This window comes from Elephas maximus, chromosome 23 (genome assembly GCF_024166365.1).
Source record: "Elephas maximus indicus isolate mEleMax1 chromosome 23, mEleMax1 primary haplotype, whole genome shotgun sequence".
NCBI lineage: Eukaryota > Metazoa > Chordata > Mammalia > Proboscidea > Elephantidae > Elephas > Elephas maximus.
The window spans coordinates 16,942,159-16,966,359 of NC_064841.1; the positions used below are offsets into that span (position 1 = coordinate 16,942,159).

Below are 24,201 nucleotides of genomic sequence, written 5' to 3' on the forward strand. Positions count from 1 at the left end.
TTATTTATTCATTCAAACAAAAAATACTGTTTATATACCTAATACATGTCAGGTACTGGGCCAGACTCTGAGGATACAAAGCCCACAAATAGACAGCTCCTTTTTTACCCTCAATATGTTTACAATCTCATAGAGAGAGACCCACGCCTATAAGAACAAGGTTCTAAAGGAATTTAGGTGCTGTGATAGAAGTGTGTACAGACCACAGTGGAGCAGATAAAGGAGAGGCCAGTTTCACCTCAGACAGCAGGGGAAAAAAGGCTCATAGACGATTGGTGCTTACAGAGAGTCTTGAAAGAGAAGGAGGTGTTTGCCAGTGTATGGGCTGGTTGGGGGAAACTCCAGGAAGAGGAAGCCACAGATACTTGCCCCTTCAGGTATATGTGACAGAAAACCTGATCGAACTGGTTTAAGCAAAAAGTGAATTTAATGACTCGTGTAACTGAAGAAGTCCAAGGTCAGGCTTGTCAGGCATGGCCGGATCCAGGGCTCGAGCACCGTCTCCAGGACTTGGTTTCTCTTCATCTCTCATCTGGTTTCCACAGAGATGGCTCCGGTGGTCATAGATCGCCACTCAAGATGGTGGCAGCAGATCCACCCTACAGCCCCTCAGGTTTCAGCTTCAGCAGAAAGTGTTTCCACATCCCACTCTTCAGCATTCCATCGGCTCTGAGGAGGGGGCAGTTACACGTCCATCTCTGAAGAAATCACTATGACCAGGGGGTGTGTGAAGCTCTGATAAACTGTGACCTAGGTCATCACTCTCCCCATAGAGCCAGAGGTGGAGCCACCATCACCAAGACAACCTGGACTAAGAATCTAAGAATCAGGACTGATTATCACAGTAAGAGGGAATTGACAAAGAGTGTCCTCAGCACTAGTCCTGCTGGCCCTCTGCTCCATGTTACCCTGACTAAGAATCTGAAACCAAGTAAGAATCTGAAACCAAGCAGTTCAGCACCACAAATTCCTCAGTAACTATCACCAAGTCAGATCCCCCAAAAGGAAAAATTTCTGGTTATCTTGCCTGTAAGCCGCCACCTTTCCTGGTGTCAAAACTTTGGGAAAGGTTTTCATTTGATTCCCATTGGAACGCTCTAGCCTCTAGAGGGAGCCATCGAGCAGCTACAGCTTGCAGAGGTTCAGTCAGTCTCAGAGGAGCCATGGCTTAGGCCCAGGCCCAGAGTTCCTTACTTCTCGCCTTTCTTGCCCTACCAACAGCTCCTCCCCTCACTGTCCCTGTGTCTACCAAGGCCAGGCCACAAGTGGTGCTAACTCAGTTTTCTGTTTTTTTCAACATACCTTATTGGCTTCTCATAACTAACAGGAGCGCATAGGGGCTTCACTCCCAGGAGCCGGGCTTCAAGCTTGCGCAGTGGGCTCACGCCTGTACGGTGGGACAGTCTTTCTACCTGCTTATTGCTTGTCATCCTCAAAGCCAAGGCATGTTCTCATTCTTAGTACAGTTTTTTTCTTTTTCTGGACCTCTCTGACTTATTTACAATTTTGTATGTCCCCATGGAGTCCTGGTGGCGCAGTGGTTAAGAGCTCGGCTGCTAACCAAATGATTAGAGTTCAAATCCGCCAGCCGCTTCTTGGAAACCCTATGCGGCAGCTCTACACTGTCCTATAGGGTCGCTATGAGTCGGAGTTGACATGAAGGCAACAGGTTCGATATGTCCCCATAGGAGTCCCTGGGGACCAAAAGGTTGACGATTCTTTTAGCACCGTGAAAGAAAGGCCTGTGATCTACTTCCGTAAGATTACACCCGTTGGGAACCCCGGAGAGCGCAGTGGGTTTGCGCTGAATTGGAATCGACTCAATGGCAACAGGTTTGGTTTTTGTTTTTTTCCCCCATAGCCCCTTCTATACAGATGGGAGAAATACATATATATGTGTATGTGTATATATACATGTAAATAATATGTATATTTTATAGGCAATTTGCATTTCAAAAATGGTCCTTGAGGTATAAATTACTTACAAGAAAATGAACCTATTTTAAGTGTACAGTTCAACAGTCTTGGACAAAAGCACACATCATGTAACCACCATCACAATTAAGATCTAGAACATCCCCATCGCCCACAAGTTTCCCTCATGTCCCTTTGCAGCCTGCACCCACCCCCTCTTTCTGGACCCAGACAGCCACTGATATGCTTTCTGTCACTCCAGGTAGTTTTGCCTGTTTTTAAAAGTCTTATAAATGGAATGATGCAGTATGTACTCTTTGGGGTCTGACTTCTTTTGCTGAGCATTTGAATGCATTTGAGATGCATCCATGCTGCTGAACGTGTAAGTAGTTCACTCCTTTTTGTGACTCAGTATCCCATTGTATGCATATACCACAATTTACTATTGATGAACACTTGGGCTCTTTCAGGTTTTAGCTATTACGAAGAAGGCTATTATAACCATTTGTATTTTTTGTGTGTGGGCATATAGTTTCATTTCTCCTGGGCAAACATCTAGGAGTAGGATTGCTGAGTCATAAGGTGAGTATATGTTTAACTTTATAAGAAGCTAGGCAGATAGGTGTTTAATTGAGGAAATGGACCACCCAGATATGTCAACACTCTGGGTCTTGGATTCCTCAATTGCTAAACAGGAATAATATCTACCCTATCTAGCTCTTGCCACCAGTGTGAGAATGGATAGCGCGTATTAATGCACTATAAAGTGCTAAACTTGCACTATGGAGGAAGGGGTATAGGGATTCTGGGGGGAGTGGTAAGTGAGAATTGAAGGAATCAGAGAGGAAAGTATGGAGAAGGAGCTTGTCCCTGGATGCTCAAATTTAGCAGATTTTTTTTAGCTAAATGGATGGATGGGTGGGTGGGTGGATGGATGGATGGAGAGATGACATAACCTCGAGGAATAGAAAATAATTTAAAGGATATATGGAGTATATTAATTTATTTTATCTGTGATACTTTAAACAAAAAATCACATTGACACAAAGAAGGTCCCTAACAACTTTGTGACAGATATTGTCTTCTATAAGTGCTCAGAGGAAGCGAAAGTGACAAATGGCCCATGTGGTCCAACAAGAAAGCAGTACTCATGTCAAAGAAAAAGGGTCATCTTGTCTCGCTTCAAATTGTGCTATACCAAGCTTTATTTAGACTTTCCTAATATCATTTCTATTTTCTATTAAAAAAAAAAAAAACCCAAACCAGTTGCCGTCAAGTCGATTCCAGCTCATAGTGACCCTATAGGACAGAATAGAACTGTCCCACAGGGTTTCCAAGGCTGTAATCTTTACGGAAGCACACTGCCACATCTCACTTCCGAGGAGCAGCTGGTGGGTTGAAACCACTGATCTTTTGGTTAGCAGCCGAGTGCTTTAAGCACTGCGCAGCCAGGGCTCCTGTTACAGGGTCACTATGAGTCAGAATCAACTTGATGGTAACGGGTTTGGATTTTTTTCTTTGTTTTCCCTACTGAAAACTAAAAATCAGCAATGCAAGGAATAGGAAGTAAAAGGGAAGAAATAGACACCTTCATCAAATAACGGTTTACCCTTGTGGTGAGGTAAAAATCTAAGATGATAACTGAGCTTTCTTTTTCCCAGAATTTTCTAGTTGCCAAAGCTGTTGAGTCAGCCTGGTGTGTTGGCCTGGGTCAGGGAGAAGAAGCAGTATCCTTTGCCAATCCTGGAGGCTGTGGAAGCCTCTGGAAAACAAACTCTTTCTCACCTTAGAGTCTTTGCAATTGCTTTTCACTTTGCCTAAAGTTGTTTTTCCTTTCTCAAATCTGATTTTCTCCCGTCATTCAATTCTCTGCTTAAATACCACCACAGTGAGGATTCCTTGGCCACCTAGGTCTCTCTATCACAACACTGTCATAATTCTTTCCAGAGAATTCTCTCTAGAGTTACTACCACTATCAGATATTTTTCATGTCCATGCTTTATTGTCCATCTTCCCCACTGGAACATATGCTCCACAAGAGTGAGGACTTGGCCTAATTTACCCAATATCCCAATGCCCAGCAGAGTTCCTAGGACATAGAAGATGCTCAATGAATATTTGATGAATGAATAAATGAGATCACTGCTTGGAGAAGGGGAAGGGAAGGGAAGGGAAGGGAGGGGCAGTGAATTGTTCAAGCGATTACCCAGAATGAACTGAAAAAAAATCTGGAAGTGATTGAGTTTAGAATTCACTGGCAGGACTAGGCTTTTTGCCCTCTGGGGCTTGAGAGATGACTTGATTTAAGCTATAGAGGAATAAAACAGTTCCATTTTTGTCACACCTTGATATACGACCGTAAGATTCGGACATGTTGCACAAAAGGTAAAATGAATGAATGTTTTTATTCACAAACAGATGACTCGATCCAAAATTAGTGCCTGGTCTGATGGGGAAGATTCTATTAATGATTTAAGAATAAGACTTATGTTACTAATTGTATATATGACATATGATCAAACTAAATACAGAGATATTTTTGATACCTTTAAAACACTGGTCAGATTTTTAATATTGTAAAGATTTCTAAAACACGTCTTTAGGAAGAAGCCATCGATTTTTAAAGGTCTCTTCTGAAAATATAATTAAATCTGCTTTTCTTTAAAATGTGTTTTTTTATTGTGCTTTAAGTAGAAGTTTAGAAATCAAATCAGTCTCCTATACAAAAATTTATATACACCTTGCTATGTAAAAAAAAAAAAAAAAAAAAAATTTTTTTTTTTTTTTTGCTATGTACTCCTAGTTGCTGTCCCCCTAGTGAGACAGCATACTCCTTCTTTCCACCCTGTAGTTCCTGTGTCCATTCAGCCAGCTTCTGTCCCCATTTGCCCTCTCATCTCCCCTCCAGACAGGAGCTGCCTACATAGTCTCATGTGTCTACTTGAGCCAAGAAGTTCACTCCTCACCAGTATCAGAAAATATATTATTTTTTTATAACTCTACGTTATTTTATCTTTGCTTGGTTAAGTAAAATACAGAATTCAGATAATACAATTTTATTTAATTCTAAAATCTTGAATATAACCTAGATGGAAAACTCATTTCCTAGAAGAATGGTACAAATCTCAGCTGATTGCGATTCTGAAATTCTAACAGGTCAAAGATGTATCTTTTCCTTTGGGCTTTCAACACCAGATGTGGGAAGGGCAGGCTAAATCTGTAGAGAACATTTAGGAGCATGACCTGTCTTTTCACCACACAACAAATAAATAAACAAAGGAAAGGAAGAAACCACAGGGGGAAAAAGAAAGAGATGGAGGATAGTTCTCATATTAATGACAAAAGCTGTAAGCATTTGCTAAAGTCAAATACATTATTTGATTAATAATTTGCAAGTGAGAAGCAGTTTGTCTAGCGTTCCAGACCGATTTAGTTTAAAATTGATTCGGCCATCTAGATCGACACTGTCCAATAGGTGTGGCTGTTGGGCACTTGAAATGTTTGAATGTTAGAGATGTTTCAGATTAGGCACTGAGAAACTGAGTTGTTTCACTTAGTTGAATTTTAATGAATTTAAATTTAAATAGCCTCACATGGCTAGTGGCTACTGTATTGGATAATTTATATGAAATAAGTTGGCTAGATAATTGGCTAAATTATCCGAAATGTTCTAATGAACTGTTTCTTAGAACAATATGAAAGTAATCCAAGTTATGTTTCAAAGTTAATTAATGGAATTGAGCTAGTATTTTGGGTGGGTGGAGATCCAATCCAAATAGCGGGAAGCAAGAATTAAAGGGACTCTCCAGGCCACCTTCTTGACTGCTCATGGCATCTAATGTTCTCATATTTCTTTTTCTGGAAGCCAAGAAGCAAGTTTCCTCCTGTTTCTCTAGGGGTTTTGTAGATATATATATATATAAGTTCAACCATCGGATCTTCATTTGAAATACTGCCCACCTGAACACTAGTTTTTGTTTTGTTTTACTTAATTTTTTATTGTGGTAAAGTCTACATAACACAAAATTTATCATTTTAACCATTTTTAAGTGTACAATTCAGTGGCATTAAATATACTCACAATGTTGTATAACCGTCACCACTATCTCTTTCCAGAACATTTTTTATTTTGTTTTAAGAGATGTGGGAAGGTGATCCAAACATGTCCCTAGACCTGTAGGCCCAGGAAGGACTGTGATGATCATCCGGCAGAGGTAGGTGACGCAGTGTGCCCAGCTGTCTGTCTAACTCTGTAGCTGATTGATAGTAGGTGTCTGTTGTAGGACAAGGGTGAAAATTGATTTGAGGCCTTAACCCATTGCTGTTGAGTTGATATGGCTCATAGTGACCTTAGAGGACAGAGTAGAACTGTCCCATAGGATTTCCAAGGAGCGGCTGGTGGATTTAAACTGCTGACCTTTTGGTGAGCAGCTGAACACGTAACCACTGCGCCACCAGGGCCCCTGAGGAATGCATCATTACAAATAGCCCCAGTACAATTTCAGCAGAGCTGGACTTCCAGTGCTTTGCCCCACCCAACATAGTGACCTCACTCAAAAACTGGGAAATACACAGGTATATACCGAGGTGAGTGAGTATCACAAAACCAAATTCTTGCAATCTATAGTCTTTACAGGAAACCCTCTTGGTGCAGTGGTTGAGTGCTACGGCTCCTAAGCAGAAGGTCAGCAGTTCGAACTCACGAGGCGCTCCTTGGAAACTCTATGGGGCAGTTCTGCTCTGTCCTGTAGGGTCACTATGAGCTGGAATCCACTTGATAGCAACAGGTTTGGTTTTTTGGTTGGGGAGACTTTACACGGAGGCAGCAGTGAAATGTCTCTCCCACTCCCACTTATACCAAAACTTGAAAGTAAAGCTGCCTAGGAAGATAAAACTCTAGAATCCACCCATGTGGCAACACAGGAGTGCACCACACAGATCTCCTTTCAAGAGAGAACCTTCTGCAAGGAGCAGCATTAGCTGGCAGCCTCCAGCCGCCACCCCTTTGGCATCTGCTATAGCATACATGCCAAGGCCATGCTCAACTCAGGCTGCTCCCAGCCCATGGACTGAGCAAGGTAGGGGTACTAGAGCCAGGCCATTGCTACCCAACACAGGATTCCTCCAACAGACAACTTTTGCAGAAGTTCCTCATGGGCCTGGCCAAGATTTTTCTCAGGGCTGCGCTATGGTCTGAAGCTCTTGCAACCCAACCCTCCTCATTTCCTGTTCTCCTTTCACAGATGTCAAGCCTGCATTGCAGTCTGAGTCTCCCCACCTATTCTTGGTTCCTCTTCTCTTTATTCCCCAGAGGCTTTTCCCCCAATATATCTCTTACATGTCTAATTCTGTATTGGTGTCTGCTTCTTAGAGGATCTGAACTGACAAACACAAATTGAATGAGGTTGGTTATTTGAAGAAACAGCCTTAAAAGGCACCCTCAACTGTGAGGGCAGAGACCAGGTCTGTTCTAGACAACACTGTGTCTCCAGGGACAAGTGCAGCTCTTGGCATAGAGTAGTGTTATGGGTTGAATTGGGTCCCCCCAAAAGATATGTTTAAGTCCTAACCCCCAGTCCCTGTGAATGTGGCTTTCTTTTGAAATAAGGTCTTTTGCAGATGTAATTACTTAACATGAAGTCATACTGGAGTAGGGTGGGCCCTAATTCAATATGACTAGGGACAGACAGTCAGAAGGCAGATGGGCCATCTGAAGACAGGGGCAGAGATGAGGGTTATGCTGCTACAAGCCAAAGACACCTGGGGCTACCAGACTGCAAGACACAAGAAAGGATCTTCCCATACAACCTATGGTGAGAACCCTGCTGACACCCTGAATTTGGACTTCTGCCCTCCAGAAATGTGAGGCGATAAATTTCTGTTGTTTGAAGCTACACAGTTAGTTGGACTTTGTTACAGCCAAAAACAAGTAGGCTCCTGATAATTTGTAGAAGAAAGAAAGAAGGAAGGAGAGAGGAAGGGAAGAAGGAAAAGTTTTTGGATTATCTGGGCCTAAAAATCTAATCGAGCCTTAATGAGTGATAAACAAAAACAAACAAACAACAGTGTTCATAGCCAGAAAGAACTTAAAAAATTTTTATTTATTTATTTTATTGTTGTTGAGAATAATACACAGCAAAACATACAGCAGTTCAACAGTTTCTGCAGGTACCATTTAGTGACATTGATTACATTCTTTGAGTTATGCACATTCTCACTCTTTTGAGTTGTTCCTTCCCCGTTGTCGTAAGTTCACTGCTCCCTAAATTCCCTATCTGATCTTTCGAGGTGCTGTAGTCACTTTGATTCCATACAGATAGTATAAAGAACTGTTTATAATACATCTTTGTAAATTTTGCAGTTGGTCCTCTCTTAAGCACAGAACTCTAAGGAATCTTAATAACTCAGTCTCATAGGTTTAATGCCTTTATTTGCATATAATATTTATTTTAGGTAGTTATCTTATTTTTTCAAAACCAATAACCTCTAAGCCATCTTGCAACTCCAAACAAACCAGGCTCAAATTGGAAATACAAACTCTTTTACTCCAGATGTTTAATGAGCAATGAATGTAAATCTTTTCCTTGAGGGACAAATAAAGGGATGCTTGAATTGAGGTAAATTTGTCAGCTCTCCCAGCGATTAGAACTGGTTTCTCCAAACAGCAGTTTAGAAGAGCAATCAGCAAACAGGAAGTTATTTCTGAATGGAGTTAAGATAGAAAAAGAGCCACTGTCTTTCCTCTTGGGAGGGCTTTCTAAGTCAATCTCTCATTACAGTAATGTTGATACTGTAAAATCCTCCTCATCATCGATCTTCTTTATTCGTAGTTTTCCAAAAGCAAAGAACCAGAAGGACTTGCAATGAAAGTAAACTCTTCAAACCCCTAGATATAATTTAATCTTAGAGGAAACTCATTGGAAAGGAAGTGGAACTAACATGGCGTCAGTATTATCTTTGGGTGGCAACGCTAAGGTTGATTTTCTTCTTTCTCATCTTTATATTTTCCAGATTTTATAAAATGAGCATGTATTCCCTTTATAGTCACGAAAATTTTTACTTAAAAAAAAAAAAGAAAGAAACTAGAAACTTTCTAGTTTTATTGGACTTTCGAGTCAGCCTAGTCTCAGTCAGACCATTAAGTCTGGTCTTTTTTACGTGAATTTGAGTTCTGCGCCCCATTTTTCTCCTGCTCCATCAGGGACTCTCGGTTGTGTTCCCTGTCAGGACCATCATTGGTGGTAGCTGGGCACAATCAAGTTCTTCTGGTCTCAGGCTGACAGAGTCCCTGGTTTATGTGGCCCTTTTGTCTCTCGGACTCATATTTTCCTTGTGTCTTCGGTATTCTTCATTCTGCCTCATTCTGCTTTAGGGGCTGCTTTTTTCAGCAAGGAATGCAAGCTAATTGAACTTTGAGGATTGCTGTTATGGCCATTAATCATACTGTGCCTGCCCATTATCTTTTGAATAGCCTTCTAATCAATCCATTGCCATCCGACTCATAGCGACCCTATAGGACAGGGTAGAACTGCCCCATAGAGTTTCCAAGGAGCGCCTGGCGTATTTGAACTGCCGACCTTTTGGTTAGCAGCCGTAGCACTTAACCACTACACCACCAGGGTTTCCAGCCTTCTAATATGTGGGGTAGTTTTCTGCATTATGTAGCCCTCATCCCTCACATAATGTTGAATTGCCAGCATTCCTTGCAGCTGAGGCCCAGGCATATGATGTAGGCACGTCCAATTGGATATACTTGCATGAGACTGATTGGAAAGAGATCAATGGGAGCAAAGAAGGTCTGTGATGAGCTTTCATTCCGTAGGTCTGGCCTTTGGGGCAGAAGTGTTGCAAGATGGAGTTTTCCAATGTCCAAAGACATCTGAGGTGCTCACAGCAGTCCCATCTGTAGTAAGGTCTAGTGCCTACATTTACTGCTTAGTCATGGTGGCAGCACTGGCAACTGAGTTCTCACTGGGCCATTTCTGGGGTGAAGTTCAGCCCTTATTCTGGGAAAATGAGCCTTGAGACTGATTCTCCAATTCTCTCAATGATAATACGAACTACCTGCTATTTTTAAACACATCTTCTTGATCTAGCCAGAGTGGACTCCATTGCCTGCTGCTTAGAAGCCTGACCAAAACAATTGCTTTCCAGTGAAATATTCCAATCTTTGATTCTTGGGGAAAAAATCCAAGAAACAAAAACAACCTTCTGCTTTTCTTCATAGTGTATGTTCACAAACATCAAAAAATACTGAATTAACTCTTCTAAAAATTCTTGAACACAAGAGTAGGTATTGATTGGGCCTGTGTGCAAGAATTCAAAGATTACAGGGACTTCCTAAATGTTGATGGTGTCTAAAAAGCTGAATTCAGGGAAGGCATTTCCTTCACTACAGTGTTACTATCGTAACTCTATTACATTTCCCCAGATGAAAGAACATGAGGAAATTCGGGTTTGATAATCCCGAAGAACTACAGACATTATGGAAATGTCATGAACATTGACTGTATTGCCTCTAATTTGGACTACATAAAAGAATTTCCACACTAATTGCTTTCTGGATAATTTTCATTTCTTTATGCACTTGTAACACTTATAAATCTAGAGACCCCCATGTGGTACAGCTGGAGCACTATCACATTCAGGGAAGTACACACCAAACCTGAGTTCAGATACAACTCTGGTCTTTAGAAGAACAATGGAGGAGATCCAAGGATAGAGTCCACAACCCCTCCTGTTGTCTCAACTACCTTGTCCCTCCCCTACAATCTGATGCACTGCCCATAACTGGTGCTCAGGCACCTTTCAAGATGACTGGAGATTGTCCATATCTGAGGCTAAGTATATTGGAAAAGATCACTGAAACTTTACTTAAAACAGGCTCCAAAATTTCACAACAGATAGTGAAAAAATGTTTGGGATTTTATCTTAAAAATGAGACTGAAGATTAGAGAATGAAAATTTATTTTGTTTTTGCAAAATTTCAGTTGCATTTTTCAACTGTTAATTCTCATAATGAACAGAGAATGGTCAAATGTAGATTATTTTTCATCATAATTTTCCTGACAAAAATACAGTAAGGCAAAATACAAAATCCTTCCCTTTGCTTTTGACTTTCATAGTATTATGTCAAAAATTGCTTTTAGGGGAAATATCAGGGCTTCATCATTTTCCCCACAGGCTTCACTTTAATACTTTGGCTTTCAAAAACAAAAAAAATTTTTTTCTTTTTTTTAAGGGATTTTGGTCAGCAAATTTCTTCAGTTTCTTCCCTTTGGTTGTTCACTGGATTAATTTACCCAGGTCTTCATTTGTCAAGAAAGCCTGTCATTCATGCACTTCTTTTAACATCACTTGCTTCCATTTTATGAAAATCTGTATCTTTTACAAGGTCTGCACCACACTATGGAATGAATATATATTGTATACTCATCGCATTTTCAGATGTTTATAAGGTTGATGAACTGGCCAGAGATTAACCAACGAAGATGTTGACATAATGGGCCCCACCATTGCTGTCAATGTTGAATCCTACTCAAAGTGACACTATAGAATCCCATAGGATTTTCAAGGATCAGCTGGTGGATTCAAACTGCAGGCCTTTCGGTTAGCAGCCAAGCTCTTAACCACTGCGCCACCCGGGCTCCATAATGTGCCCAGCTAGATGTTAACATTAGGTCATAGGAAGAAATATTCAAGAGGGTCTAATTTTATAACTGGTCAGTTCATTGGTGAATATTTTCATATTCCATGACTTTCTCAGTGCAAAGGGGTGATTGCGGAGACTGGATAATACAGACTTTGGATAACAAAGATCTCTCTTCATTTTACTACTCTTTTTTTTTTTTTTAGAGAAATCACCCAGAGTACTTTTGTCCTCTACCTCTCTCTTCTCCTACCGCCTAGAGTTCTGTGGCTCCCTGCCCGTGACATCAATTCTGCATTGCATAAGTCCAGAAATAGTCTCACAGAGCTGGACCTTACACTGAAGTGGACTTCAGAGTCCACTTGGGTCTGTCTCAATTCTAACACATTTAGTCTCTCAGGACATTGAAGGTCTATAATTTTGGTCAGAACTGTAGTTCCAAGTCAAATACGTGTTTCCAATAGCCAATAATATCAGTCCTAGTACACTCTTCTAAAATCACATGGTAAAATCAATGTCTTTCTTAGACGCCTCAACAACAGAACGGTCAGTGTGGAAACCAGTCAACAGTCATCAGTCTATAAATTAAGAAAATACAATCGCATGTTTATATTCAAATACTTTTCTATCCATTTAGGCATGGCATGTTTACTACTTTGGGTTTTTTTTTTTTATTTAAAATTTTGAATACTTAGCTTAGTCCTAAGAATAAAGTATTTTCTGGCTACCATGACCCCAAATGATTACCAAGAAGCGAATTGAGCAATACTTTTGCTTTATAATCTATGACTTTTAAATAAAATATCATCTGAAACACTTAGCTGTTGGATAGCATACTCTTGAAATGTGTGCAAAATAAACAAGAGTTTATTTTCCTCTTTGCTGTTTTTAAGCAATTTTTATGGGGTTGAGGGTGTGAGTTTCAGGATATCATGTAGTTTGCCAAATTCTGTCATCCTTTTTTTTTTTTTTTAAAAATGTCATGCAGGGTGTGGTGCCTTTAGAGAATTAAAAAAAAAAAAAAAGTAAGTTGAAGCTCTTGGTGTTTTTCCCCTTTACTTTTTCAAAACTGGTAAAATAATGTAAAGCCCCAGGGAAATTCTGGTTCCTACCATGTAGGTGCCTGCGTTTTCCCACTATTAAAAGTCCGATTATTCTTTATAGCCAGTTTTTGCATCTTTCCTTGCTTAGAGCGTTTATGTTCTTAGAGTTGTAAACTCATTGTTAGAAATGAAGTCTTGATTAGCACTCCTTTAATCTTTATTGTCCCCCTTCGAAAGGTGAAAATAATTTAGAAGGAGCAATACAAATGAGGCTCTCAAATCATGATAGCCCCACGTGGTGGTACAGTTGTTTAAAAATCTCAGCTGTCTGCTGAATCCAGTTTCTTTTTATTCGTTTATGAATCCCTGGTTATTGAGAAGCACTTAAAATACATGTTTAAAACTTTTTTCCCCTTTAATTAAAGGAAAGCCTTCATTCCACAAGGCTGGAATTGTTTTTCTTAGAAAAACAAGCTCTCTGTACAACTTGATTCTTCAATACTACAGAAAAAAATTGTTGGGAAAGCTCTTTTAAGAACAGAGATGCCAGCAAAAAATACCATTTTCAGAACACAGTGTGGGGTGCTGGGATTTGATGATTCCAATTCTGTCTTCATTTCTGGCATAGTTCAATCTTAACAATTCACTCACAAATCTCTTGCCTGAAAACACATTTCTAAATCCCCTCTGAGCAACCATCTCCTGGGTCATACTCATACATCAGGAAAAACAAAAGAACCAACTGAGATTTGTGTGTGCGTGTGTGTGTGTAAAGAAAGAGAATAAGAGCAGGAATGAAAATATGATAGGCTCTTTTTTCTACTTTCCCTTTCCTTTCCTGGGATCTGGACGTTTGAAGGATAAAGAAATAAAGAGGGAGCCTCAGGTTTTCCAGGAACCAGCAAGGGCTGGTATTTGTATTTAAAAGCAACTGGGGAAAAACATTCCCAAAGCGAAGTTCCCAACCCCTCCCTGGGAATCGATCACGGAGCCTAGTCCCAATTGGGGACCATTGGCCGAAGGTTTCCTCTTCATCCTTCTCCCCACAGACCCAGCGGCGGGGGTGTGAAGGGACTGTGGGTGCCGGGGTGCCAGGGACGAGACGTCCGGCCGCGGGGAGGGGAGGCGGCGGCTCTGGCCCCGGAGCTGCCCCGCCCGCTGCCGGAGAACAAACGGGATATTCAGCAGTGGCCTGCGGCTGCCAGAGCAACTCCTCCGGGGAAATTAAGCGCAGAGTCAGACTGCACCGTAATCGCCTTTAAAAGCACCCCCACCCCGCCTGCCGCGCACACCCGGCTACCTGGGCTGCCCCGCGGCTTTGTGTGTGTGTGTGGGTGTGTGGGTGTGTGGGTGTGTGTGCGCGCGGGTGGAACAGAGCAAACCGGTGTGCGAGACTGTTTTTGCCGGAGTGTGAGCCTGGGTGGGTGCAAGCCGGTGTGTGCACCGCGGTGTGGACCAGTGCGTGAGCCGAAGTGCGCGGCGGCTTGCGCGCCGGTGGGGTGCAAGCCCCGAGCGTCTACACCGGCCATGAGGGGCGCGAGCGCCTGGGCCCCGCTGCTGCTGGCCGCTACCGCCCAGCTCGCGCTGCAGCAGCCCCCGGAGAGGTAACGCGACCCCCGCGGGCTCCCTCCCTTCCTGCCTCTCTTCCTGCAGCCTCCTCCGCTGCTCTTCTCCATCCGCTTCGGGGCGCCCCTGTGACCCAGCGCAGACCCTGCGCACACCCGGGGCTCTGCGCACACCCGGGGCTCTGCGCCCGCCGACCCTGCGTGCTCTCCCCTGGGTCCCAGAACCGCGCCTGCCTGCGGGGTCCCTCCTGCGCCCCAGCTCCGCCAGCCGAGTGGCCCTGCAGTGGGCCGGGCCACCACGTGGCGGGGGCTTAAACTGACTTACATCTCCTCTCCCCAAATGCATATGAGGGCGGGGGAAGCACGAGGGCCCCGCTTTGTGGACTCTGGTTTACTTCTGTTTGCTTCCAACCACCCGAGAGGCTTTGCCCAGGGACGTCAGCCTAGGGGAAAACCCGAGTCCCACGGCGCCCAGGGAGCGGCTCTCGGAAGTTAACTCTTCGCTAGCCTCGGAGCTGCGGCGCAGCCCCAGGACCTGGACTTGGGACCCGCCCAATGGCCAACTTCAGCATCTCCTCTTAGCTCCATCGCAAACAACCGCACTTTTCAATGGGGGCCTCTGCTAAAAGTCAATGATAGAAAACGGCCGGAGAAGCAGGCATCTCTTTAAAGCTGGAAACTTAAATCTTTTTATGTTAACTAATTGCATGTGTACGTTTAAAACCGTGCACATCACACAGCTTAGTTCTCAGCTTCTCCCCTAACACCACCGGTTAAATGGATAGTTACCTACCAACATCCTATAAGGCTTTACCACTCTGTGGGTGACTGAACTGTGCGTGTGTGTGTCACACATGGGGTCGCCACGGGTCGGGATGGACTGGTTGTCAACGCAACAACATACACACACAAGCGCATATATATGTATATATAGATAAACCAAAACCAAGCCCAGTGCCATCGAGTCGATTCCGACTCATAGCGACGCTATAAGACAGAGTAGAACTGCCCCATAGATTTTCCAAGGAGTGCCTAGTGGGTTCGAACTGCCGACCCTTTGGTTAGTAGCCGGAGCACTTAACCACTACGCCACCAGGGTTTCCAAGTATATGTATATAATATATATATATATATATATATATATGTGTGTGTATATATATATTCACACACATATACATACATATGGGCTCAATGGCAATGGTTTTTTTTAAGTTGATATATATATATGTGTGTGTGTGTATAACCAAAAAAAAAAAACCATTGCTGTCCAGTTGATTCCGATTCATTAGTGACCTTATAGGACAGAGAGTTTCCATAGGGTTTCCAAGGAGCAGCTGGTGGTCAGCAGCCTGAGCTTGTAACCACTAGGCCATCAGGGCTTTCTCCCTCTTGCTCTCTCTGCATATATATGCAAACACACACATACACACACACACACACACACACACACACAACTCACTGCCATCTAGTGTATTTCAACTCAGAGTGACCCTATAGGGCAGAGTAGAACCACCTCATGGGATTTTCAAGGCTGTAAATCTTTGGAGAAGCAGACTAGCACCGATGGTGGGTTAGCAGCCCAGTGGGGCCTTTTGGTTAGCAGCCAGTGCTTAACCACTGCACCACCAGGGCTCTCTTTGTCTAATCTTGTGCTATTATGATGGAGACAGATGGCAGATGGACTGAATGTTCTGTCAGGCTATAATTTAAATATTCTAAGAGCCAGCAAGCTTCAGAACTCTTAATACTGCAGACATTTGTTAATTGATATTAACTTCCTGAAGCTGACATTAGATTGTTAGACCATGTTACAACTTAAGTTTCCTCTCCTCTTTTATTTTCCCAGACCTGTTTTCACATGTGGCGGCATTTTTACTGGAGAGTCTGGATTTATTGGCAGCGAAGGTTTTCCTGGAGTGTACCCTTCAAATAGCAAATGTACTTGGAAAATCACAGTAAGCATTTTTTTTTAAAGGTGTTCTCCTGGAAGCAGGTATTGGAAACAGTGTAAGGCTGCTGTGGTTTCCCTCTCCTGTCAGGATCCGGGTTAGGGGTAAATGCCTGAAATAGTGAAATGTTGGACTTACTTCAACTATTTGGAAGATTTTTATTAATAGAACTAGTGGTGTCCTGCATTAGCGATTAGAAAGGGCACAAGATAGTGCTTGAAGGAATGAATTCTTGAAACACATGTGTTTCTAAAAGCCCAGCCTGACTCAGTTGAGTTTTATGGATTAAAAATTAAGGCTATTTTCAAAAGCCTGTTATGATGACTTTTAAAAGCTATTTTTTGCTTCTAATGTCTCCCATTGGGGAATAGAAAATCAAAGGTAGTACTTAACCCTTGATCACTTTATATCTATTAGAAAAGAAAAAAATCCCACCCCTAAAGACAATCTAAGATTAGAGAATAAAAATAACCAAAATAAAGAAATAAAGCCCAAGTAGCAAACCAGGGCTAATAAAATGCTGGTTAGTAATGCATAGATTATGCTGAGTCAAGATAAGAAGCCAGAATGGAGACAGCCAGCTAAAAGCAAAAAAACGAAAAATAAAATGCCTGAATTTAGAATTAGCTAGGCTGAGTCATCTTTCCAGTCAGTGTAGCAGTGGCTCTTCCGCATTTTTTTTTTTTTCTGGGAAGTTGTTTGGTAATTGGACACATCGGTTCATGGAGACCTTCATTCAATCAGATCGTACCACCCATTAATTATGACCTTAAAAAATAGCTACTGCTTCATTGAGCCCTTACTGTGTTCCAGGCATGGTACCAAGCAGTTATAAAGCATGATCTCATTGAACCCTCAAAACAACCTTATTATCCCCATTTTATAGATGAGGAAGCTGAGACTTAGAACAATTTGGTAGATTGACCAGGTCAAACAGTTGGTATGCCCGACTTTTATGAAAGGTGAAACCTATTTTGCAAAGAGGATTCCCGTCAAGGATGGTCATTTGGCAGATACCCTTCTCTCCCATAATATAAAGCTTTGCTCTTGTATGCATTGATGCCCTCCTATAAAATACCTATCATCTGATGAGGTGGTACAGATTTCATCACATTTTTGTAGCACATGGGCAAGGAGAGAATGAGTCATAGAATGTAGCTTTGAAATATTGATAGGAGCATGAATGGAAAATAAGGCTCTGAAACAAACGTATAAGTAACTTGGATTTTAGTTTATAGCTCATTGCTGTCAAGTCGATTTCAATAGTTATGTTTTAACTGTAATTGAGTGGCTCTAAATTAAAGATAAGAGAAGGACATTAATGACGCAAAGGTATCACGTGTCTAGCAAGTAGAAATTCATGGTTGGCTGTGTTTTTTGGGTACTGCAAGGCAGTGTTGGCGCGTGTGAAAAAATGGCGCAGTGGCATCAGATCTCCTCATCTGACTTCAGAAGGGGGAGGAGAGAGAATCGAGGTCAACATCAGCCCAAAGCTGATTCCTATGAGGTGGAGGTCAAACATACCTCCACCTTCCAAGCTTTTTACCTGTTCTGACACCAGCCGTCCCTCCCACAGCATTCTCTACCTCTCTGCTGGGTTCCATAAATCATTGCAATGGTCACACAGAACTCACAGACCATACTCACAGTTATGGGGTTTATTAGGGAAGTAAATTTTTTTTTTAACAGGTTACAAATTCAGAATCAGGGTCTTAGTTATCTAGTGCTGCTATAACAGAAATACCAAGTGGATGGCTTTAAGAGAGTTTTTTTTCTCTCACAGTCTAGTAGGCCAGAAGTCCAAATTCAGACTGTCAGCTTCAGGGGAAGCCTTTTTCTCTCTGTTGGCTCTGGAGGAAGGTACCTGTCATCATTCTTCCCCTGTCAAGGAGCTTCTCAGCGCAAGGACCCTCGGTCCAAAGGACGCGCTATTCTCTTGGCTCTTGTTTCTTGGTGGTATAAGGTTTCCATGTCTCTCTCCTCGCTTCTCTCTTTTATATCTCAAAATAAATTGACTTAAGATATAACCTAATCTTGTAGATTGAGTCCTGCATTATTAACATAACTGCCTCTAGTCCTGCCTCATTAACATCGCAGAAGCAGTATTTACAACACATAGGAAAATCACATCAGATGACAAAATGGGGGACAATCACACAATACTGGGAATCATAGCCGAGTTGACACATAATTTTAGGGGACACAATTCAATCTATGACAATTAGGAATGACTTAGGATACAGTTCTTCAGTCAGGACAGCTTCTCAGCTGTGCCTGTAGGCAGGCTTCTCTCTGGCCCTCGGCCTGTTGGCCCTTGTCCTCTGCCCAGCTTGAGCAAGTGTTACAAAGATCTTTAGCTCCACTGACAAGTGCCTGGAGGCACCCTACTCAGCAAGGAAACCTCTTGCCTGAAGTCACTCGGCTCTATTGCTCTGTGGGTTGGCACGCTTACAGTAAGCTGCTTTGCTCCTTGGGCCGGGAAGCCCACCTTGCCATCTCACGCTGGTTTCCAGGTTCTGCTGCTGCTGTTTCTCTGCTGCACATGCTGCTGCTTCTTGCTGTCTCCAGCGTTACAGCTCTCTCTGTCTGTTGGGCCTAGGAGGTTCTCAGTGCAGGGACCCTGGGTCCAGAGGGTGCTCACTCTGTTCCCAGCTCTTCTTGGTGGTAATGAGGTCCCCTTTCCTGCCTCTGGGATGACTTGTTTTAAGCCTAGCAGGATGGCAAAACTAACCAGTCCCCTCATTAGGGTTCCATACATTTTATTTGTATGGTCCCATCCTTGCAAAGATTCCATGCACCTTATTTGCATCGTTAGCAGCTATCCAATCTCCTTGGTGGGCCACAAGCACCTTATTTGCATAGTTCCACCCAATTATTTTGTGGGAATCACAGACCACAAATGGCTAGAAGAACTATGTTAAGTACACCCATTTCTCACTCAGTGACATGTTTATATTCCAAAAACCAGGTCGCTATGTGAAAATCGGTGTTATGTGAAAATAGAGGATGACTACATCATTACACGATTGCCAAACCACTGAGAATCATGGCCCAGCCAAGTTGACACATAACCTTAACCATCACAGCCAGCGTTACGCTCGCCTCACACCTCAGCGTTCCTTACTGACAGACGTATGTCGCTAATGCGCAAAATAGTCAGATGGTAGATTTTTTTCTGTTGTCGTTATGCAAAATATAGATAACAAGATGTCAATAAGTGAGAAGGTGTAATTCGCTGCACCACCAAAAAAAAAAAAAATCAAACTCGTTGCTATCCAGTTAATTCCGACTCATAGCAACCCTACATGCACCACAGTATGTCATAAAAACTTGATTGGAGGAGCCAGTGAGGTTTTTCTTGGTAAAGGAGGGATGTGCCTCTGGAGAGTCCTGCCTAACTCATTCTTATGTGTGGGTTCGAGTGTGGGGGAAGTATAATGGATACTCCATTTGGGTGTAATGTAAGGGAAAGCATGTTGACACAGCACTCAGAATTCCCTGTGAATCATTCCATCACTCACGATCTGTGTGACCAGAATTTATCTTCTTTAAAACTCAGGATTTTTGTTACAATTTTCATCATCCTCATTATTGCTGGTATTGAGGAATCCGTCCTTTTGACCCAGTAGGCAGTATGGACCGTCACTGCCACCCTTCTCACCACATTGACCAAGCTGGGCTTAGCATCTATCTCAAAACAACTCAGACCTTTTTGGAAAAACCTGCTTTGTCATCTTTATCTAGCAAGCCCTTATTTATTTGCTTGGTTTCTCCTATAATTTTGCTGGAGTGATTCTGTGTCAGTTAAGGCTAGGTCAGCTTCGAGCAATGAAAAAACAAAAAACCAATTTGCCTTCAAGTCTTTTCTGACTCACAGTGACCATGTAGGACAGAGTAGAACTGCCCCATAGGGCTTCCAAGGCTGTAATCTTTATGGAAGCAGACTGCCACATCTTTCTCCCGTGGAACAGCTGGTGGGTTTGGACCACCATCCTTTCGGTTAGCAGCCAAGTGCTTTAATCACTGCACCATCAGGGCTCCTGCTTCTAGTAACAAAGACCTGCAGCTCAAACAGAAGTTTGGTCCTCTCTCACGTAAAGGAATCTGGAGGTAAGCAATCAAGGATTTGCAGCAGCTTTACAATCATGAGGCATCTAGCTCCTTCTCTCTCTTGCTTTGCCGCCCTTAGCATGTTACTCATTGTCCAAGATGACTGCTCAAGTTCCAGCCATCACGTCCACATTCAAGCCAGCAAAAAGAAAGAGGGGAAAAAGGGCATGCATCCTCCCTTTAAGCATTTGCGTGGAAGTTGCACACAACTTGGCTGTTTACATTGCATTGGTTGGGTCTTACTGCTGGTCACTCCCACGTGTAAGGAAGCTGGGAAATGCAGGCTTTATTTCAGGTGGCCATGTGCTCTGCTACAATTCAAGTCTTCTGTCACTGTGGGCAGAGCTCTGGTGGTGCCGTGGTTAAGCTTTGGGCTGCTAACCAAAAGGTCAGCAGTTCAAATCTACCAGCCGCTCCTTGGAAACTCTCTGGGGCAGTTCTGCTCTGTCCTATAGGGTCGCTGTGAGTTGGAATTGACTCAATGGCAATGGTTTTGGTATTTTTTTTTATTTTATTTTTTTGGGGTCACTGTGGGAGGAAGTGAAAAACCAGCAGACGACGAGCAGTCTCTGTGACATATTTGTTTGTGGTTTGCCAGGCTGCCTGGACTAAAGTTTATAACATTAGGATGAGTTACAAATGTTAGCCTTTTTTTGAAAAATATGTATTTTTGGAAAGCATAAGCACAATTTGCTTTTTAAAGATTTTTCTAGTTTTCACCCTTAGCCAGTTGAGTTTATTCTATTTCTGGGGGATGCCTCTTGTATTTTTGCATACGACGAGCTACCGAGAACTTCCAGAGGAGCCCAGAAGATTCTTTTGGTTAGAATTACAGCTTCCGCAGAATGTTCACAAAGGCCCTGGGTGCTTGCGTGGGCTCAGTTCAACGTCTTTATTTGTTTTAAAGGAATAGCACAAGTTCAAGTGTACACTTCAGTGATTTTTAGTAAATTTGCCAAGTTGTGAAACCACCACCACAAGTCAGTTTTAGAACATTTCCAACCCCCTTCTCCCCAGTAAGATCCATCCTTCATGCTTATTCACTGTCAATCCCAGCACCTACCCCCTGCCCCTGGCCAACACAGATCTCGTTTCTATCTCTACTGATTTGCCTCTTCTGAACATTTTATATAAGTGGAATCAGACAATATTCCACCATCTTATTTTATTTCTAAAAAGCATTTCTCGCCACTTGATATTTTCTTATTTGTTTAAACATTGATTTTCTGCATCCCCAAACTAGAAACTAGCTGCCTGAGAGCAAGGAGCCTGTCTGTCATTGGCTGCCGTAATCCTAGCAGGACCCAGCATGATGTGAGCACTCCACACACACTTGGTGAATGAATGAAAGATCTCAGGGCTTCCGGTTTCAGCTGGGCCACAGCTCTCCTCCTTCTATCTTCCCTAGGATCTGTAGGGGCGCGGGAGCTCCCTCCTATTAATCTGCTTCTCCGAGGATCATGAGAACTCAGAAGACCATGAAGAAGAACTGAGACATGATGACGGTTGCACGGCTTGGTGAATTTACTAAATTCATTGAATGGTACACTTGAAATGGATGAATTCTGAATGTGTAAAACAGGCCTAAATAAGGTTGTAACAAAACAAAACCAGAGTGGTGCTACAGAGAGAGGCTAGTTTAGAGGCCTAGTTTTGGAGGAGTAGTCAGGGAAGGCCTTTCCAAGGAGGTGACATTTCAGCTGAGGCTTGAGTGATGAGGAGCCAGCTGTGTGATGATCTGGAGAAGAGCTTTTCAGGCAGAGGAACCAGCAAGTGCCAAGGTCCTGAGATGGGAAGGAGCTTGATTGTCTGAAGAAGAGCCAGGAAGTGACTGGAACAGAGTGAGCAACGGTGATACTGGGAAGAGATGAAATACAACTGGGAGCAGGGCCTTCTAGGCCATGGTGAGGAGCTTGAATTTTATTTTGAGTAGGAAGCCACTGGAAGGTGTTAAGCAGAGGAATGAGGGTTTCTGATTTTAAAAGATCTTTTTGGCTGCTGTGTGGAGGATGAATTGTAGGGTGGTAAGAACGGGAGCAGGGAGACCAGTTAGGAGGCTGTTGCAATATCCCGGAGAGAGAAAATGATAGAGTGGACTAGGGTGGTAACTGAGAAGATGGACAAACATGGAGTCATCTGCCTAATGTAGCTTTCTCAGCAGTTCTGAATGCAGTTAGGGTGTAGGGGCACCAGCTGAGAGGCCGGATGACACCAGGCTCTGAACCTTCGCATGGCCACCATTCCAAACAGGGCTGGGCTCAGTACGGCCTTGTCCAAGGCTGTCTGTTAAAGTTTTCCCCAAGCCAGTTGATCTGGTCCATTTTCCTGCTCCTGAAGTCAGTAAAGTAAGAATGAAGTTCCCATTGGGTGACTCAGTGTCACTTTTATTAAAACACCACAGAGCCCTTGAGATGGGAGAGTCTCAGAGTGGCCCTCAAACTCGAGTTCCTGTAGCTGGGTAGACATAACCTGCTGAAGCTCACCTGCCCCATTCCATTCTTCCAAGCTGGAGATGCATCACAGCAAGGTGGCTTTGACCACCAAATGGTTTTCATTAAACCCTATATCTTATGGGAAAAGTCTGATCTTAGCATCTGTATGCTTTAAGAGGAGTCCCTAGGTGGTACAAGCGGTTAATGAGCTCAGCTGCTAGCCCAACCGTTGTTGGTTTGAATCCACCCAGAAGTGCCTTGTAAGAAAGGCCTGGTGATCTACTTCTAAGCAATCGGCCATCAGAAACCCTGTGTGTGGCTCCAATCCGAGTTGGAATTGACTTGACGGCAGTGGGTTTGGTTTTTTGACATGTGGTATGAATGGCTAAGTGGACCTAGCTAAATCTTTGTTTATAGCAGTTGTGCAAACTGGAGGAAACTTGAAGCCTAGAACCTTCTGAGAACTCTCCTTGAGCAGGTAGATAGGAATTGTTATTTAAAATTGGCTTCCTAACTTAAAAGTAAATACTGCCCCTGACAGTGTCCCACTCACCCCACTGCCGTCGGTTGATTCTGACTTATAGTGACACACATGGGGTCTCCATGAGTCAGAGTCAACTGGGTGGCAACTGCTTTGGTTTATCATTTTAAAAAGGTGAAAGCCAGTTGTTAACAACCAAACTTTCTACCTGGAGGCACACACATGAGTTTGCAGGAGATGTGAGCGTACTGAACTTTGTGGTATGGAGGTACAGCCTGCAGATTAGAAATTTAAATTCGTCCTTAATTACAGTACTTTGAAATTTTCATAGCAATTTCTTTTGATATATTCTAGACCTGCCCTGTATTACACTATCTACATTGGCTTTTAAAAATTAAATTAAAAATTCAGTTCCTTGGTCACATTAGCCATATTTCAAGGCCTCAGTAGTTACTTTGTGGATGGATAGTGGCTATCATTTTGGACAGTATATAATACGTATATTTTCATCATCACAGAAAGTTCTTTTGGACAGTGCTGTTGTAGAGAATTTTTGAAGTTAATTTTATTCACCCATTAGATATGTTGAAAAAAAAGTGGTCCATGCTGCTTAGTTTTACCTCAGCTTTGCAAGTGGGGAAGCTGATATTTTTCCTGGTCGGAGCTGTGCCTAAAACTCAGGCCTCTTGACTCTGCTTTACCTTTCTGGTCATCACCTATTGGTGGCCTCAACTAGTCTCAGGTTTTACTAATGAATTGTTTTAAGTATTTTCTAAGAAATGAATGGCTGGATATTAAAGCAAAGAATTTGAGGGCTGAGAAATAGTTAAATATTCTGTAATCCATGACGAGGTTGAGGATTTCTTAGTTTCTTGTAGATTTTGGTTTTCGGAACTGTAACCCAAGAGCTATCTGCATAAAATTCCCCCATCCTTTTTTTTTATGTGTGGGGAATGGGTGCGAGTTGAATGTGGCTTGACAGCTCAGGCATGTATAAAAACCCAGACCCAAACCTGCTGCCATGTAGTCGATTCTGACTCACAGCGACACTATGAGGT

General features: G+C 42.8%; 2 protein-coding genes across 3 annotated transcripts in view; one reads left to right on the plus strand and one right to left on the minus strand.

Moving 5' to 3' along the window:
• TRPC1 (transient receptor potential cation channel subfamily C member 1) overlaps positions 1-24,201 on the minus strand; it is a 228,262-nt gene that overhangs the window by 60,589 nt on the left and 143,472 nt on the right. The gene's annotated exons all lie outside the window — the stretch shown is intronic.
• Positions 13,641-24,201, plus strand: part of PCOLCE2 (procollagen C-endopeptidase enhancer 2) — a 76,043-nt gene continuing 65,482 nt past the window's right edge. Inside the window, exons 1-2 of the mRNA XM_049867137.1 lie at positions 13,641-14,210; positions 16,018-16,126. Of these exons, the coding sequence (XP_049723094.1) occupies positions 14,134-14,210; positions 16,018-16,126 (186 nt within the window). The 5' untranslated portion in view covers positions 13,641-14,133. The remainder of the gene's footprint in view (positions 14,211-16,017; positions 16,127-24,201) is intronic.